The sequence below is a fragment of the Polyodon spathula genome, chromosome 7, assembly GCF_017654505.1.
Source record: "Polyodon spathula isolate WHYD16114869_AA chromosome 7, ASM1765450v1, whole genome shotgun sequence".
NCBI lineage: Eukaryota > Metazoa > Chordata > Actinopteri > Acipenseriformes > Polyodontidae > Polyodon > Polyodon spathula.
In genome coordinates, this window is record NC_054540.1 from 34,993,054 (window position 1) to 35,013,010 (window position 19,957).

A 19,957-nucleotide genomic window follows, 5' to 3' on the forward strand; every position below is an offset into this window, starting at 1 on the left:
ACGGTACCTTGGTACATTGTCACCTTTAAGTTTCAATACTTCTGATGCCGTGCTGCTGAAAGTGACGTCAAGCTTTAAAAGGAAAAAAAAAAAAAAATCTGAAATACAATAACTGGAAACACAAGTATTAACCGCTTCTCTTGTTTGTTTTCCCAGCTGAAGGAATACAAGGTTATCGGGCGCCTGCTGCCCTCAGCCAAGAACCCCACGCCTCCCCTCTATCGGATGCGGATCTTCGCACCAAACCATGTCGTCGCCAAGTCCCGTTTCTGGTACTTCGTCTCCCAGCTGAGGAAGATGAAGAAGGCCTCTGGCGAGGTTGTCTACTGTGGGCTGGTATGAATAAAACAAACTATTTGACCAAACACAGGGCTTGAAACTCGCTCTAGCCCTGCAGTTAATGAAGTGTGTTATTGTATAATTAAGAGTTTGCGGGTAAATGCACACAAAACCCAAAGAACATTGTTTTTATCTAATAATGCTCTTGCCTGATGTGCAGATATAAAACCGTACCTTGTCGCCTTTCATGTGCTGCTGTGCTACTGAAAGTGAAATCAGGGTTCAACAGTTCTGTAATTCAGCCTTTCCCTTATGGGTAGCAAATTCATGGTTGTGTTTTATGTCTTTAGGTCACCCCATTCTTAATAAATTAAAACAAATACAATTTGTGTTAAACCAACTCTTGCTGGATGCACTGCATCCTAACTACATAGGATAATAATTGCATCTTACTTTGTTTGCCATGTCTGTAAAGTGAGTTTTTGTATAGGTGTTCCAGTTTTAAGGAAGATACACTTGTTAGCTTTTTAAATGATTCCCTACGTTGCTGCCATCTTTTCTATACATGTTATAGTACCAGGAAATTGAATTAGTTGCCTTTTTTAAATAAGAATGCAGAGCAACTAGTTAGATGTGGGGTGGTCAAAATGTTTAAGGTAGAAGCTCCCATATTAATGTACTAACAAAGTGGAATGTGTGAGTGATGTATTTGATTTATTTCCCCCCCATCCTAAACCATTCCGATGCTGGGGGTAACAAACAATAGTCTATTTTATACAGTGCAAAGTATGCTTTTTTAAAAAAAAGAAAAGCCTGCAACTTTCATCAATTTTTTCAAGAAGTACCATATGGTGTTCTGGACTTCCCTGTATTTCTGTTTCATTGAACTTTTCCTTGTCTCGGACTTGGGCTTATTTTGGTGCCCAATGTACCTAGCCAAAGATTAGTAATGTCTTGCATAGTATAAGTTCCAGCAATGCCTTTGCTGTGTGTGTGTGGATGCTGTGGGTTGTGTGACACATTTCATTTTGTGACCAGCTCTAGAACTACAACTATTTTGTGCTCACTTGTGATGTTTTTGCTTGTACTGCTGCAGTACATGAAGCTGTAGAAATAACCTTGAACTTGTTCCCAGGTTTACGATAAGTCGCCTCTGAAGGTGAAGAACTTTGGTATCTGGCTGCGTTACGACTCTCGAAGTGGCACCCACAACATGTACAGAGAGTACAGGGACATGACCACTTCTCTGGCTGTAACTCAGTGCTGTAGGTATACATTATCTTAATGCATCTTCTATAAAGCCAATCACTTTACATTATCCTTTTAATTTTGGGCTTGTGGTGGGGCGCTTGAACATGCATGTGTCTCACTAGCATATTCACATATAACTTAAGTCTTATCTAATTGTAATGAAACTTGGTTAGGACATTCTTTAATACTTTGGGTCTTGAGGTGGTCTTTGTTAACATGTATTGGCTCAGATTTATCAGTTTCAATTTCTGTCCTTTGAAACTATTATATACCACAAATTACCATTCTTGGCATAAAATACAAATTACACAATTTCCCCTTTTTTTAATGTTGGCATCTGTAATATAGCATAGTTGGTTAATATACAGTTGGGTCTTGTAAATGGGGATGTGATAGTTTTACAAAATGCACACAAAACCCAAAGAACATTATTTTCATCTAATAACGTTCTTGCCTGGTGTGCAAAGAGAAAATATGTACCTTGTCGCCTTTCTTATGCTGCTGTGCTACTGAAAGTGAATTCAAGGTTCAACACTGTTTGAGAGGCCTTATACTCCAGATTAAATGATTGCAGTGCATTCATAGCTGTCCATATGGGTACTAAAGGCGTGCCCCTAAAATCTGCTCTGTCGGCTCCCCCAGTATTAACTGTCGCTAAACTGTTTGCAGATCGTGACATGGGGGCTCGCCATCGTGCTCGCGCTCATGCCATCCAGATCATGAAGGTGGAGGAAATTCCTGCCAGCAAGTGTCGCAGACCTGCCATCAAGCAGTTCCATGTAAGTTGCAGCATTTTTGTTTGTGAAGGGATCCATTCCATGTGTTTTGAATTGAGATTTATAGGTGCAAGTCTAGGCTCGGTGCTTTGACAGGTGGAGACGCTCAAACTGATTTATTCAAACCAGTGAAGGCAGGTTAGTGGTGGTGTTAGGACAAAAAGCTCTGTTGGTCCATTTCACATGAACAATACAAAAATGGTAAACTGAAACCTAAAATAGCTTCCAAATTAAAGATTATGGTGCATTAAGATTCTAGGCTTTTCTTCAAAAATAGTGTGGCTATAAAGTTCAGGTTTTCCAAACTTTGTGAAGATTCATAAATGTGTTGGGTGAAGTTTTCTGATAGTTAAACTATTTTGTACTAATGGCAGATTGTTTATCCTTGGCATAAAATACAAGTCTCCTTTTGTGACCACCAACATGTTTTGCACACAAAACCCAAAGAACATTGTTTTATGTAATAATGCTCTTGCCTGATGTGCAGATATAAAATGATACCTTGTCGCCTTTCATTTGCTGCTGTGCTACTGAAAGTGAAATCAAGGTTCAACAGTTGTAAAATTCAACCTTTTCCCAGCTGTACTATCCTTATGGGCAGCAAACTCCTGTTTGTTTTGCATGTCTTTAGATTGTCCTTATTCTTAATAAACGAAAACAAATATACATGCATTTGTGTTTTAAACCAGTATATGTTCCTGGCTGTACTGCACCCTAACAGTACATAGGAGAACAATTGCATCTTTTATTTTTTTGCCATGTCTATAAAGTGACAGTATTTGTATAGGTGTTCCTGTTTTAAGGAAGATGTACTTGTTGGCTTTTTAAATGATTCCCTAATCCCTAGTCTGTAGTTGATAATGACTGACATTGTTTTGTTCTTTCTCCAGGACTCCAAGATCAAGTTCCCTCTGCCACACAGAGTACTGCGCCTCCAGCACAAGCCACGTTTTACTACGAAGAGACCAAACACCTTCTTCTAAATGAAACGCTCAACTTTTGGATATGTGCTTTAATAAACAAGTTACATTTGGTCTTGCAGTCTTTAGGGTTTTTATTTCTTTATAGGTCCATGTGGGTGTGTGCTGGTTTTATTTGCAAGTGGAATGTGCCCCTTTCTCTGACCAGTGCTGTAAAGAGGAAAATGACAATAACCCCCCCCCCCAATATGCTGCTGTAATTAGTGAAGGCCTTCCTCTGATGTATGGATACACTTAAGTAACTAATTAACCCTTAGCGGTCCAATAATTCAGCACTTGTCAGTCGCGTCCAATTTATTTTCACACGCTGTTTAATAAAAAAAAATATTTTATTATAAAACGGGTTTAAAAGGCACTGATTCACTATTTTTCACATACCTCTTTATAGATGTGCATACTGATAAATCCTCTCCTGATCACTTGTTTTATCACTGAACTCTTCAATAATGCAATCCAAGTTTTTATTACTATAACATCTCAAAAAGCTCTGCAAGTGTCTGATTTTCTTTGTGCGATGGATGCAGAAGCAATTATTTCCTTTGTGTCCATTTTATCTCTGGTGCATAGGGCTATCAGATACGTTTTGGGTTTTTTTTTGGCTGCTATGATCTCACTTGTCTGTTGAAAGGTTTTCTTGGCTTTTTCTGGAGAAGACCTGTGGTTTACGTCTGGTCCAACATAGGACCGCAAAGGATTAAAACAAATGTTTCTATATGCTCTTGCCTGGGCCATTTTATATGCTGGATAACCCCCTGTGGGTGTGCAGTTGCTTCAGTAGTGCAGCTCATGCCTTGCATGTAACTTTGTTAGAAACAATTTATTTGGAGGCCACTACTTTGGAAGTATTGGAATTCCAATACACATTTCCTGTAAAGCTTTACAACTGGTCATTATTACACTATAATAACTTTATTTTGAAAGCCCTACCTACTTGGCAGTTTTAACATTTGAGGTACTGTAGTACAGGTGCAGGTAGACACCCACTCTTTATGCTTAAATAATGTAAAATAATACTGATTTTTTTTTGTTAACCAGGTTGCTTCATGACATCTTTGCGTCAATAGCAGTAGTGGTTTTTACTATTTACGCACACATACACACACTTGATTATTTCACTTAATGGAAGGTGTGCAGAAGAATGTTTTCTTCATTGTTTCCATATGTATTCAGTACTATATAGGGCCGTATTCATTTTAATCCATATATATTGTTTCCTGCTTTGCGTTCATATGAGTGCCCTCTTGAAACAGCTTCAGTGTTCAGTAATATTAAGTGATGATTACAGTAATCTGTAATCTTGGATATAGAAGCACCTGCCAACTGACAGTCTATTCAGTCTGTCCGGTCTGCTTGCCCATGGGCACTGAAGCTGACTTGCAACAATTATAAGCAGCTTGAGTACAATACAGAATATTGAAATGTGTTTATATACTTTCTACAGATGAAGCCATATGCTTTACCTGTTTTGTTTTTTTCCATGGAAACCTATGAATGAGTGGGAGGTTAAATTCTCAATGTGGTGAAGAGTGTCCGTGGAAAGTAAGATTGAGTAGAGTTGGGGTACAGATGATAGGCCTAAATGATTATGGAGGGTCTACCACAGTGGTGGGCAATTGAAATGAATGGAAGGGCCCAACAACAGATCCAAATGCCACAATACACTCACTGACTAAAATATAAGCAATGTTACCATTTTAGTTTGTTGAAGTCAGGATAGCTGAGCAGAGAGTTCCATCAGTAATTCTGTTGGTAAGTTTTCGCCACTTTTTGAAGCAGCTGGTATGTTTGAGTCTCCGACACCTTTTCCACCTACTCTTGTCACACATTTATCCATTTTAAACTATTTGCTGTAGCTAACTCAAACCTCTTCCCAATTCCACTGCAATAAAGCTGTCGCACAAACAACCATCTCCTAGCAACAGGCCTTGCAACCCGTCAATCATGAGGCAGTCTTCTCATGGCAAAACTTGACTATTAAAACTGCACAGTACCACTTTGTATGATATTATTATTGCACTGATTGTTAAAAGCAGAATATTGTAACTTAATTTCCACCAATAATAAGCTCCGTGTGTTGACCATGTTTGGCCACCATACTCGGGGAAAAAAATAAAGCTTCCAATTTTTTTATGTCCTCAGTGTGGCGATGTGGCGCTGTCATGTCTTAAGACGTTTTTTTTTTCCATTGTTAAAGTTAAACGGTGGTTTAGAAAACACTTTGTATCGCTATGGGAAAGGAAAACAGAAGGGAAGATATCAGTTTCTTTGCGGGATTTGGCCAGATTGATTTGACCAGTACATATATTCCTGCAGATATTATTGCAGTTTACATGAAGAGCATTCCCAGTATGGACAACTGAAATACAACTTCTTACAGATCCTGTCATGCTTGACCAGCAGCAGAACAGCAATAGAAAACATGCACTGTTCTTACTGAGTGCTTTTAAACCTTTGTCTGTTTGCTCAGCCAGGTGGTTGAGAAAATGATGCCAGGATTTAATTGTTTTATTTAGCAAAAAAAATAAATTCTTGACAAGTTTTGTTCTGTGAATTATCAACAAGTTAATATAGCTATGTTGTTTCTCATAAGCCTACTTTCATAAGTGATAGTTAAAGGGTTAATGTTTATGGGCATGTTACTACAGTGCATATTTTTTGATTTTACCCTCCTGTATGTCATACCTCAGCTGTAGTAACAGAAGCTCAGGATAAAGTCAGGTGCATTGACCTCTTTATAGAATGTTACTAGCAGTAAGAGCTGCCCTTGTGTTTTTCAACATACAAAATTACGGGTCTTTATGCATAGTGGCCTAGTGGCCCCGCCGCTTTTCTTTTTTTTTTAAATCCGTGATGGCACCTCTGGGTGAGCAGACAGCTTTGTTGATTGTTTGAGTACTATTGTTCCTTGGGATAACAAAATACTGAGCTCAATGTGATTTAATAAAAATGCCAGGTGCTTAGTGTTTAGTATTTGAGTTGAGTTCAAATTAAGTAAGAATCTGTATAAAAAATTACACCAAAGTTTGGTGCTTCTTTCATTTGTTTGGTGTGCAAAGTAATCAAACATGCAATCTTCAGGTGTGAAAACGTTATTGCCCCCCCCCTAATTAACTCAACCCAATTAAAGGGATAATTAGGGACGGCTGTTTGAATACTTTGGTTAACAATCAGGCCTGATTTGGGCCAGCCCTGCCTAATATAAATCTGACTAACTTTGGCCCTTACCATCAGAGTGAAATTGTCAGCACACAGGTTCTGGAGGCACATTGTGCCATGATCAAAAGACATTCCTGAAGACCTCCGGAAAAAAAGTTGTTGATGCCTGTCAGTCTGGAAAGGGGTACAAAGCCATTTATAAGGCTCTGGGGCTCCACTAAAGCACAGTCAGAGCCATATTGTCGTCCTGCCAAAATCTCTCCAAGAGCAAGGCGTGAAATCGTCCAGGAAGTCACAAAGAACACTAGAACAACATCCAGAATCTGCAGGCCTCTCTCGTCTCGGCTAAGGTCAGTGTTCATGATGATTCAAAAGTGGAACATTTTAGCCAACATGGGCCCCATTATGCCTGGCGAAAACCAAACACTGCATTCCATAGTAAGAACCTCATACCAATGGTCAAGCATGGTGGTGGTAGTGTCATGATTTGAGGATGCTTTGTTGCATCAGGACCTGGATGACTTGCCATCATTGAAGGAACCATGAATTCTGTTCTGTTTCAGAGAATTCTACAGAAGAATCTCAGGCCATCCATCTGTGAGCTGAAGCTGAAGTGCAGCTGGGTCATGCAGCAAGACAATGATCCGAAACACACAAGCAAGTCTACATCAGAATGGTTGAAGTCAAAGTCCAGACCTAAACCCCATTGAGATGTTGTGGCAGGACCTGAAACAAGCAATTTATGCTCGAAAACCCACAAATGTCATTGAGTTGAAGCAGTTCTGCATGAAGGAGTTGGATAAAATTCCTCCGTGGCGATGTGAGACACTGATCAATAACTACAGGAAGCGCTTGGTTGCAGTTATTGCTGCTAAAGGTGGCGAAAAAAGTTATTGAGTCTAAGGGGGCGATTACTTTTTCACCTGGGGGCATTGGGTGTTGCATAACTTTCTTTCATAAATAAATGAAATAAGTATCAATATTTTGTGTTATTTGTTCACTCGGGGTCCCTTTTATCTAATATTAGATTCTGGTTGAAGATCTGATAACATTCAGTGTCAAAAATATGCAAAAATGCAGAAAATCAGACTGCAAATATTTTCATGGTGTTGTGTATATACACTGAACAAAAATAGAAACGCAACATGCAACAGTTTCAAAGATTTTACTGAGTTACAGTTCATATAAGGAAATCAGTCAATTGAAATAAATTCATTAGGCCCTAATCTATGGATTTCACATGACTGGGAATACAGATATGCATCTGTTGGTCACAGATACCTTAAAAGAAAAGGTAGGGGCGTGGATCAGAAAACCAGTCAGTATCTGGTGTGACCACTAGGGGTGTGCCGATACATCGATACACCACGATACTTTTCTTGACGATACGATTATCGATATAGTGACCAATATCGTTTTTTATTTTATTTTTAGTTTGAATTTTTTATATGCATTTAAATTTGATATAACAACAATGTTTGTGCATTAATTCATGTCAACTCTGATGATATTACTTATTCATATGTATCCTAGCAGCCTCACATACCAAATGCGTAGCTAAGGATGTTACGTCAAGCACACAAGAAGCTGAGCGCAGGCGGGTTATTAATGTTCCCTAATCATCTCATCAAGCTATGGAGAGTGACAGCGAAATTCAACCTGCTCCAGCCTGTTTAAAAGTGTGGATTCATTTTGGTTTTAGCTGTGTCAAGGACTCGCCTCAAGTTCTTGATAAGACTCGAGCTGTGTGTAAAGTTTGCAAGGCTCGAATCAAGTATTCAGGGAACACAACCAGTCTGAGTTTTCACTTAACAGAAAACTTTAGTTGTTCAAAATTATCTGCAACATCAGTGCAAACTAAAAATATAAACCAGTCCATAGTGCGTTTTATTCGCAAGGATTTGAGTCCCTGCTGTACTGTGGAAAACGAAGGGTTTCGAAAAATGATAAATACTTTGGAGCCAAGGTACACTGTTCCTACCTGTCGTTACATTACTGAAACTGCTGTTCCTGGTTTATACCAGCGTGTTAAACGACAGATCATACAAGAGCTTTCCAGGGCAGAGAAGGTAGCGTTCACGTGTGATAGCTGGACCTTAGGAGCAACAGAATCATATGTAAAAATTACCTGTCAACACAGATCCGCAGACTGGACACTGGTCACAGGCGTCCTCCAGACAAGGTCTTTACTGGAAAGCCATACTGGTGAGAATGTTGCAGATCTGCTAAAATCAGCTATCAAAGAATGGAGCATTGCAGACAAGAACCCCGTAATAGCGACTGATAACGCTTCCAATATGGTTATTGCTGCTCGTGAAGCTAATATGACACACATTAAGTGTTTTGCTCATACTTTGAATTTCATGTACAATTATATTTGTTTTAATAAGAATCTACATATAAAAATTACTTTTTATTTTATGTCAAGTTCAGAACTTTAATAGAAAAAAAGGTTTGTTTTCAAGAACTGTGCAAAATGTTAAACTTATTATGATTTACAGTATTTGTATTTTTTTAAATAAATATGTTTTAAGGCATAAACATTGAACAGCAGGTTGTGAAGGTTTTTTGACCATTGTTATTGTTAACACTTGCACAAACAAATGGGACAATAGTTGTGATGATTTTTTTTTTTTTTTTTAAATTGTTTGATGTACAAGTACGAATTTACTGATGATTTAATTTATCAGATAGATTATATATATATATATATATATATATATATATATATATATATATATATATATATATATATATATATATATGTGTGTGTGTGTGTGTGTGTGTGTGTGTGTGTGTGTGTGTGTGTATATATATGATATATATATTTATACTAATTTTGCATTGACGAATGGTCAAAAATTACTAAGGAATCATGCCAAAAGTTCATTGACAAACATCCTAAATGTTTAAAAGAGGTTATTATTGCTAAAGATTACCTCAATCCAGGGTCGTCATAATCGCGTAATAATCGCACAGTAGTGTATTGGGTGTATGGAAATCATATGTGAAAGCGCCCTGTCTGTTTGATCACCGTATAAAAAGTTTACGACTGTAAATTTGCCCATGCTTTTCATATGGTTACTATGCATTTACCATAGCATTCCATGATTTTAATCATCTTTACCAGACCCTGTTGGTCTTCACTATGCTTACTTATGCTTTGTCATGATTTTACTGTGCTTTACACTATAGGCTTTTACTATGGGAAACTTTTATAGGATCGGTCTGTGTGTCATACATGCATTGTTATGAAAATCATATTGCGATGAAACTTAAAGGACATTCTTTAGCCCAAGTTATTTCAAAACTTGAAATATAAAGACGATGACTTGTAGCTCTAAAAACTGGATCGTTTATCAATATATTTTAGTATATTTTATAATATATTTAAATACATTTTGCAATACATTATATTGTTTCTTACAATATAGCCAATTATCTTGAAACGTAAATTCCCAACAATTTACAGTTCTCTCTCTCTCTCTCTCTCTCTCTCTCTCTCTCTCTCTCTCTCTCTCTCCCTTTTTTTTTTTTTTTTTTTTTTACAGACAGCTGAAAAATAATAATAAATCCAAGTGTACTTGTTTTCAATTACGGCTGTCAACCAATCAGAGGATAACATGGGCGTCACCAGTGTTTATGGTGACATCACTGAGTTTATTTTGTGACGGGGACATGCTGTAATAAAACAAGCATCAGTGTGAGAAGTTACTTCTTTGCACACATGAAGAAGGGACCCTATACAGACACAGTGCAGATGCGCCCGGTCGCAGTTTCACAAGAAGGGCTGTACTAAGTTTGTGTCTTCCTCTGAATGGCGAGAAACGATACGCATGGCTTCTTGTGTAAAATAAACTGCAAGCTGGACTCCTTCCTCAAGAGGAATCTCGAACAGAGCGTGTACGAGAGAATCCGAGCCTGTGAAGCGTGCGTGGTCGTCACTGAGACCATCAAAAAAGTGTTCATGTACGTGGTACTGAGTGACCACTGCATTTATTTAACAGAAAACCCACCAAAAACTATACAAGCAGCCGTGCACTTCAAGGATATCTCCGGCATCGAGCTGGTGAGGACGCGTTTTTAATTACCACTTTTTATTTCCGATCATCTCTTTTTCCTCCAGTTTTAGTTTGTACTACTGAGTCATTATTTTTAGTTTGTTTGGTTTTGTTTAGAATTGTTTTTATTTGTTTTGAAACCTTTAAAAACACATAGATGCACGAGATGGACCATAAATGGCAAACTATAAACAAGACAAGTAACCCGTTAGTTACAAACGAGACTAAAATTTTTCTCCATCTAAACGGCCCCATATTTTGTTGTGTTTCATTTCCCAACGTGGAATTAAAAGTGCAGCCGTCGGTTTGAATTGCTGGCTGTATACCCTGTATTGAAAGTAGTCTACAGCTGGTAAAATACTTTAAGGTCTTCTGTGTACAAAATAATACGCTCAGAGTAAGGGAACGTGATAATCCTGTCCCTTTGTGTTGGTTGTCATTTTTTAAATGCAACAGTACAATCGCGGTAAAACAAAGCCAGTAAGGCCCCTCAGTTATAAGCATCACGGGTCTAAGTCCTGTTTTTTGAAAGCGAACAACACCTGATAATTTCTCAGAACTAGAACCACCAAGTCATATAATTCAAGGTCTCCCTCAATCAGTGTTTGTATCTAATTTGTTAACACAGGGCTGTATTCACAAAGCTTTAACTGATGAAAAAGAGTGAGTTTTCGAAGTCTGTTTTTATAAATAGAATCTAATTTGATATTCATGAAACTGATCTTTTAATGTTGTTCATGAAAACATGAATAGTCCAGAACAGTTTCAGGAATGTCAAACTGGATTTTATTAATAAAAAACAAACTTCGAAGAAACATTCTTTTGAATAACTCCTGATGGCTGTAAAGATCATAGCAGCGACTTAGTCAAATGAGAATCGATTTTTAAAGAGTGGCCAACTATTGTGACTGCGCCCTTGTAAAAGATCCCCATAGTAAAAACATAGCAAAGTGTAATAAAGCATGGTAAAGCATAGCTGGGTATAGTAAAGCATACTAATAAACAAACCAGGGTAAACTGTAGTAAATTCATAGTATAACCAGCAACTGCAAATACAACATGGTAAATCTTTATAAGAGTAAGAACCTGGCTTTATGAAAGCTATAGGTATTGGTACAACTATCGCAATAGTTGGAATGTCATTAAATGTGCCTTTGTGGACAGAGCTAGACACTCTTAATATCACATGCTGGACATGCAGAGCTGTACTGAGGAAGTCATTGTATTTCTTGCCTTTGTTGTAGAGTAACTCTAATTTTGGTACACTTGTATATTTGTGCCTTGGTAACTAACCCCTTTAACTTCTTCTACTGAGGATGTAATATTGATTTTTATTTCAGTTTTATTTAACCTGGAAAGTTCTGTTGAATTTAAATCTCATGCACACACGCAACACAAACGCACATACGCACACACGCAGAACCAATACAAACAAGTTAATTAAATTACAAAAAAAGACACTTTCCTGAAGTTTAAACTGAGTCCACCTGGAACTGGACATATGAATCTATTGCAATAAAGAAAGAACAATAAGTAGTTCTGCGCAGATTTGTTTAGTTTAGTTTTTTTTCTGAACTCTTGATTGACCTTTTTATACCGAGCATCAAAAGAAATTTATCAGTATTATAAAATATTTATTTTTTGGGGGAAAAAAGTGTATATAAATGCTGGAAATTGACAAAATGTTTTTGGTTTCTTTTTAATCACTTGATAATTCATCCTTGACCACGACACGCTTGAGTGACTATGACTGAAGCATATGCATTTAATCACCTAATTAGTGAGACAGTTGATTGGACACTGGATATGGAGTGATTTCAGCTGTTGAATTGTAAGCTTGAATAAAAGCAATAAAGAAAATCACAGAAAAAAAACAAAAAAAAACAATATGCCATTTCTGTCAAGAGAGGAGCGCCTTTGTGCAATCGGCATGTTGGAGACTGGACTAGGGCAGAATACTGTGGCTTGCTGCCTTGGGTTTCTCACAGCCAGCAATTACAAACCTGGCAAGATGGTATAATCACACTCTGTCAATAACAGACCACAAACTGGGAGACCAAGAGTCACAACAACTGCTCAAGATCGACAGACCATTTTGCAGCATCTTCGCGATGTCAGTTGTTAATCTGTTTACCTGCTGTAAAACGGAGTTTGTCATTTTTCGATCACAGCTAGTGAATTTTATCCAAATATACAGTAGCAGTCAAAAGTTTGAGTACACCTGCTTGAAACCAGGTTTTTCATGATTTATCTATGCTTTTAACTGTATAAACTTGCCTATAAACATTAATATTTCATTATATAATACATGTACTTACATAAGCTGATAATCATAAGTGAATTGCATTCAAAAATTTGATTTTGAAATGAAAATGTAAATCTTGTCAATTTCAATGAAATGGTCACCCAAAGCAACGGGATTTAAGTCTAAAGCCCAAGTCAGTTAAAAGTCTGAAATGTGTGTATAACATGGTGTTAGAACACTGGCCTAAGTATAAAAGTGTCTTTGTTAGATGTTCTCTGAGTTAACTAGCATGTTACCTAATGAACCTATTGTCACCAATTATTGTTAACAGGTGAGGGTCCGTAATTACTATGAATATAGGTAGCATAGGCGCAAGTTTGTCATTCCTGAATGTAAGGGAGCAGAAAATGGCAAAATAGGCTCAGTTAAGCAAATAAAAAACAGATATAAACAGACTAAGTGTGTTAATATCAGGTTTTCATCTGCTTGTTTTATTTAGATTGAATGATTTGCAACGTTTGTAAGTGTTTGGTGGCTACCTCTCTATTCAAGTTGAGAGTGTACTTTTTCTTGCACTCTTTGTATGACGGATCCTGACAAAGCGAAGAGTACAAGAGAAAGTACACTTAACTTGATTAGAGGTAGCCACTGAACACTTATAAACATAAACATACAACATATCTGCCTAATAAATAAACTCACATTTCCCAAATTCCTAATACTGAATGCTTTTCCTAGTCCAGTAGTTTATGCAAGACATATAACTGAGATCCAGTTATACAAGCTTAAAACTCTTCCCGGCTGCCCTATATGTGTCTAATCATATATCCGATCGAGAAAGTCTGACCCACTTCTAAACAGCTTATCCAGTAAATGTTAAGCCCCATTATGCTAATTACTCCTGGTGACAGCTAAGCCGCGCCTGTTGCTACAGCAGCACAACAACCAGTTGTTAATAGATGCTGAAGCAAAGGTGAAGGTTCAGAACCACAGCCAGGAGTTAGATATGTTTGTTTATAAGTATTCATAAATGTATTTTGTTGCAATGTGTGATGGTGACTCAGATAATGTCTCTTGAAAGGTCATGATGTCACGTGATTTGAAAGGAATCCAGCCCTCCAAATCCCTAAAATATATCCTGGATAAAAAATGAGATAATAAAAAAGGACACGGCTTTAACAATTGTAAAACCTTATTTAATATTACATCGGCTTTTAGCTGAAGTGATGATTCTCATAGCACCAATAAGCTTTCTTTATGTCCTCAGATAGCAGTCATGTACAGTGTTTGTATTGCTAGCAACAGAACACTAATATTAGTACATGGAATCATGTGGAGATCAAGTTAATCCTTCATTGTGAATCCACACTGCTGCTGATAAGATATGTAACACACTTATCTGTTACCAATCTCTAATGCCAATGCAAGCTTGTTCAGACCTGTAGCAGGGTTTCTCAGGTAAAGGACTAGCTTGTATTGCAACCTGCTAGTAAGCATCAACCACACTTACATAATTTAACTGAGAGCTTAGATCTCACTCTCAGAATTTCAATTCCAAAGTATTCAAATGTCGAAACCACAACAGGTTCTATAAAAAAGATTATGTGGGTTTTCGTCTGTTTTTTATTTACATTTAATGACTTATAATGTGTGCAAGTATTCTTTGGCTACTTCTAATCAAATTGAGAGTGTACTTTCTCTTGTACTCTTTGTATGATGGGCCGTGACAAAGCAAAGCATGCGTGAGAAATACCTTGTCACCGAACACTTAGAAACAAACATGATCCTTTTTATATATTCCTTTAAAAATACACACCTTTAATTTACACTTGAAATTTTACAGTTTCCAATATATTAAAGCTTGTATTCCTAGTAAAAAATAATTTGAAAAATGATTACCTGAAATCCATTCCATCATGAAGTCCAATTTTATTATTTTTTTTTACTGTCCTTGTACAGTAGTAATATGCGCCATCTAGTAGACAGCTAGTGTATGGCCAGCAAAGCTAAAGAAAAACGATACAAAGTAGCAAACCACTAGATGGCGATGAGCTAGCCTAATGTTTTTAAGGCAGGCAATTAAAACTGAAGAGCAGTTCCTGAACTTACAGATTTACAAAAACTGTATTTGAGTAATTTCAGTAACATTCAGAACTTTTAAAAACATCATAAAGAAGTAAAGCTAAGAAAATAATTTTGAAGCTACTTCTCAATAAAAACATTTTTATTTTTATTTTTTTGTTTGTTTTGTTTTTTTGGTCAGTGTAAAGGTGTTTTTGTACGTATATGAAAAATGTATTTCGAAAATTGAAGTTTAAAAGATGGTCCTGTCTCTTTCCAGGTAAACGACTTCCCAGATTTTCTAAGCAGGAGGGATCGTGAGAGCGCCCAGCACATCCGTATCCTCTATACCTCAACCGCTCCTCTCAAGAAACTGGATAGAAAGGGCCAGGGAGGAGGAACACTGCAGCTGCCAGACAGAACCACCAGGAGCTCGTCCCTTCAGCTGCACGGTAAAGAGATGCTGAACCACAGGGAGGGGCAGCACTGCAAGCCCTGCTCTGTATACCGGGCATATATTGGAGGAGGCTGTGTTTATCTACAGCTATGGCCAAAAGTTTTGCAACACCTAAAACTTTAGGATTGAGACATACAGTACTATGCAAAAGTTTTAGGCAGGTGTGAAAAAATGCAGTAAAGTAAGAATGCTTTCAAAAATAGACGTGTTAATAGATTACATTTAGCAATTAACTAAATGCAAAGTGAGTGAACAGAAGAAAAATCTACATCAAATCAATATTTGGTGTGACCACCATTTGCCTTCAAAACAGCATCAGTTCTTCTAGGTACACTTGCACAAAGTCAGGGATTTTGTAAGCATATAGTAGGTGTATGATTAAACAATTATACCAGACAGGTGCTAATGATCATCAATTCAATATGTAGGTTGAAACACAATCATTAACTGGAACAGAAACAGCTGTGTAAGAGGAATAAAACTGGGTGAGGATCAGCCAAACTCAGCTAACAAGGTGAGGTTGCTGAAGACAGTTTACTGTCAAGTCATACACCATGGCAAGACTGAGCACAGCAACAAGACAAAAGGTAGTTATACTGCATCAGCAAGGTCTCTCCCAGGCAGAAATTTCAAGGCAGACAGGGGTTTCCAGATGTGTTGTCCAAGCTCTTTTGAAGACGCACAAAGAAACGGGCAACATTGAAGACCGTAGACGCAGTGGTCGGCCAAGGAAACTTACTGTAGCAGATGAAAGACACATCATGCTTACTTCCGTTTGCAATCGGAAGATGTCTAGCAATGCCATCAGCTCAGAACTGGCAGAAAACAGTGGGACCCTGGTACACCCATCTACTGTCTGGAGAAGTCTGGTCAGAAGTGGCCTTAATGGAAGACTTGCAGCCAAAAAGCCATACCTCCAACGTGGAAACAAGGCCAAGCGACTCAACTATGCATGAAAACACAGGAATTGGAGTGCAGAAAAATGGCAGCAGGTGCTCTGGACTGATGAGTCAAAATTTGAAATATTTGGCTGTAGCAAAAGGCAGTTTGTTCGCCGAAGGGCTGGAGAGCGGTACACGAATGAGTGTCTGCAGGCAACAGTGAAGCATGGTGGAGGTTCCTTGCAAGTTTGGGCTGCATTTCTGCAAATGGAGTTGGGGATTTGGTCAGAATTAATGGTCTCCTCAATGCCGAGAAGTACAGGCAGATACTTACCCATCATGCAATACCATCAGGGAGGCATCTGATTGGCCCCAAATTTATTCTGCAGCATGACAACGACCCCAAACATACAGTGAAAGTCATTAAGAACTATCTTCAGCATGAAGAAGAACAAGGAGTCCTGGAAGTGATGGTATGGCCCCCACAGAGCCCTGATCTCAATATCAGAGAGTCTGTCTGGGATTACATGAAGAGAGAGACGCAACTGAGGCTGCCTAAATCCACAGAAGAACTGTGGTTAGTTCTCCAAGATGTTTGGGCCAGCCTACCTGCCGAGTTCCTCCAAAAATTGTGTTCCAGTGTACCTAGAAGAATTGATGCTGTTTTGAAGGCAAAGGGTGGTCACACCAAATATTGATTTGATGTAGATTTTTCTTCTGTTCACTCACTTTGCATTTTGTTAATTGATAAATGTAAACTATTAACATGTCTATTTTTGAAAGCATTCTTACTTTACAGCATTTTTTTACACCTGCCTAAAACTTTTGCCCAAATCTGTACTTTTAAAAACAAAAACTGTATGAACATAATTTACATCTTTTATTTAACATCAAGTAATCAAAGGAACTACACAATGATGTTGCACAAGTCTACCGTAAGCCATAATAGTAGTACAATATGTCAGGTTAGATTTTGAAATGTCACATTCATGCGATTTTGTGAAGCAAACTTAGTTAATTCTATAGGGTGATACAAAACCTGCAATGGGTGAAACTGCTATGTAAATGGAGTCTTATTTTCATCCCTGTGTAAGCTACTAAGGCATCCTGCTACGCCACCTGGCCGCCTTTAAACGGAGACAGCTGTTTAATATCAATTCAGAGCGTCAGCATACTGCATCTTTACACACTTTATCAGAACATCAGGGATGTATCACAGCAACTGTTTGTGTCGTATGTAATTAAACTGCATAAAATCACTTGCCGTTTGCAGAGAGTTTGAATAGCACAGCTGTGCCTTCAATAAATACATGATATCAATATATAGCAGGAGAGAGGATATATACAAAAGAAGTGCTACAATGCAATCTGTAGAATTTGCAATTTATATCTCATGTTCTACAGGAAACCAGCTGCTTGCTTTAATTTATGTGCCAGAAATTGTGGATTTGCAAACCAGTCTATCTAGACTGTGTGCCCTGTTTTAATTGTTTTTTTCATGCTGTTCAAAATGCTGCTTTTTAAAAAAAAGTATTTAACCAACCTTGTTGCATTGTGCTGATTGGGGTGGGACGTTAGTTGCTATTTTTAACCAAATCAGATTGCCTCCTCACTAAATCTCTTTGAAAGATATAATTGATTCCCTTTTTAAATACATGCAAATGATCCCTTTTTAAATACATGTAAATCTATGTCTCACAAGATGTGTGCAATCCCTAAAATGTTTTCAAGGAATGAAGAATGACGGGGGGCATGATATTCATCTGGATATTTATAAACCTGTACGAGATGACATCTCTGAGAGAAACCCTACACAACGTGTATTAATGTTCAGAATGCCACTGCAAGAGTGTTAACAAACAAGTATAGCAAATACCATCATATCACCCCGGTTTTGACCTCCTTACATTGGCTTCTGGTATGATTTAAAGCTGATTTTAATATCCTATAACTTACCTATAAGATGATGCATGGTCTTGTTCCATTATATCCCACTGAGTTATTATCTTCATACATTCCTGGCAGTTCACTGCGCTCACAGGATACCAGTTTGTTGCGACTTCCACAGTTTAAAATGTGTCCCAGGGGTGAAAGGACATTCTCTTACTGTACCTCACCTGAGCCTTTAGGATTCCTCACTGCCTTGTCAAACAAGCAGAGTCTGTCCCTGTTTTCAAATCTCTTTTAAAAACATGACTCTTTAGAAAAGTATTTCCTAGTATATTGTCATAAGGTTGTAAATTGATTTTAAACAGTTGACTAACAGCTGATCCCTTTCATATTCATTTTAATTGAAAGGTACTATATAAGTGCAATATTGTTGTTGGTGTTTTTTTTTTATATCTAGTAACTGTTGTTGTTTGGTGTCATTCTGAATGGGTTTTATTGCTCCAATAATTTGTTATTACCATTTACTCAGTCTGCCTGCTTTTAAGCTTGTCCGGAGAATCCCAACTGCCAGGAACTGAAAAGGCTTTCTCATTCCATTTAAATCATGTAACCGTGTAACCTTTCAACTTGTTTTTCTGTCTATCAATCTAGAGGAGGTAGGGCTGGAGTTTAAAACAGAATGCGGAAGGGTGCTCAGTGCTGGTACTTAGGATTCTCCAGACAAGCTCAAAGCAGCGCAGAACTAGGTAAAGGCAGATTTAGAAGAAAATTATAACAACTGAATGCTGGAGTCACAGAACCCAGAGCCACTCAGAATGATTACAACCACTGTGCAATAGTAAGGGGAATGTAAAACAGACATGCAGACTGACGCTTCAGTATATCCCCGCTGTGTGACAACAAGTTTATTCACAACTGAACACTTAATGGCCTCTCCTTTTTTTAACTCCAGTGAATGGCAGCAGACTCTTTAGTGCTCGATCATCGCCAGCAACAAGCACAAAGATCAGCAGGCGTGCCGCCACCTCTGCACTAAGGTAAGAGTGAAGTGTGCAGCACAGATCAGCTACAGCACTCTATAGTAACAACTTCATTATACGTGATTATCTGAGTGCTTGTATTATCTACAGGCCCTGACCCAGTCCTGTTGAGTGCTGTGCTCTTCTGCCTGGAAACTGTGTTGTTCAGCCCACAGTGCCTGTGGTTTACAGAACAGTGCAGTACTGTATGCTCTGTATTTGAAGGTAAAGGGGTTGAAATCTCTCTTGATTGGGAAAGTCTGATAAACAGTTTCACATTATCTGAACAATTAAATCATCAGAATGTCCCCTGGTACTTCTGTATAACTTGTATATATTTTTTTTTTGTCATGAAAGAACCTTTTAAAGTTTTATTAAATACATTGAGTTTGGTGTTTTCCTGTAGACAATAATGTAGTATTTCAATTTAAAAACATAGAAAGAGTATTTTCAATACCATCAAAAAAACTAAAAAAGAAAAAAAAAAAAAACATAATTAACATAGCTGAATTTAATCAGGGATCAGTGTGAAATTAAAGCAATGAGACTAACATACTGTTAAACTATCTGCACTATTTTTACATCAGCAGAGTAATGGTTTCATTTAATGGTAACAATAGAAAATAGCATTACGTTATAGGAGCTTTAAGTTTGGGGTATCAGTATATTGTAGGTGTGACACTCTACAACTTTTGAACTGCGCATACTATGTTCCAGTCTGTTTTGTGTATTACAAGATAGATTCCTGTAATATATAAAAGATGCATCTCCCTGTCACAAGTCTGTTTAATTCACAATGGGACAAGCACTCTCGATGTGATTGTTTCTCATTTTTAAATGTTAACATCAGGTTATTTTAAAGACTGGAGGTAACACTGAAAATATGGCCCGGTGTTTCAAA

General features: G+C 37.7%; 2 protein-coding genes and 3 non-coding genes across 5 annotated transcripts in view; all 5 read left to right on the forward strand.

Annotated features, from left to right (window-relative positions):
- The window catches only part of rpl18a (ribosomal protein L18a), a 4,184-nt gene extending 844 nt beyond the window's left edge, over window positions 1-3,340 (forward strand). Inside the window, exons 2-5 of the mRNA XM_041255416.1 lie at window positions 157-336; window positions 1,415-1,544; window positions 2,200-2,309; window positions 3,197-3,340. Of these exons, the coding sequence (XP_041111350.1) occupies window positions 157-336; window positions 1,415-1,544; window positions 2,200-2,309; window positions 3,197-3,289 (513 nt within the window). The 3' untranslated portion in view covers window positions 3,290-3,340. The remainder of the gene's footprint in view (window positions 1-156; window positions 337-1,414; window positions 1,545-2,199; window positions 2,310-3,196) is intronic.
- Window positions 439-570, forward strand: LOC121319064. Its single transcript, XR_005950650.1, has one exon. It is a non-coding gene; the product is annotated as a small nucleolar RNA SNORA68 (small nucleolar RNA).
- LOC121319063 lies at window positions 1,935-2,067 on the forward strand. Its single transcript, XR_005950649.1, has one exon. It is a non-coding gene; the product is annotated as a small nucleolar RNA SNORA68 (small nucleolar RNA).
- On the forward strand, window positions 2,734-2,864 carry LOC121319062. The gene has a single exon (XR_005950648.1). It is a non-coding gene; the product is annotated as a small nucleolar RNA SNORA68 (small nucleolar RNA).
- Window positions 3,341-10,151: 6,811 nt separating the features above from the next.
- LOC121318585 (uncharacterized protein C12orf56-like) overlaps window positions 10,152-19,957 on the forward strand; it is a 42,887-nt gene continuing 33,081 nt past the window's right edge. Inside the window, exons 1-3 of the mRNA XM_041255417.1 lie at window positions 10,152-10,511; window positions 15,090-15,261; window positions 18,990-19,074. Coding sequence (XP_041111351.1) covers window positions 10,260-10,511; window positions 15,090-15,261; window positions 18,990-19,074 — 509 coding nt within the window. The 5' untranslated portion in view covers window positions 10,152-10,259. The remainder of the gene's footprint in view (window positions 10,512-15,089; window positions 15,262-18,989; window positions 19,075-19,957) is intronic.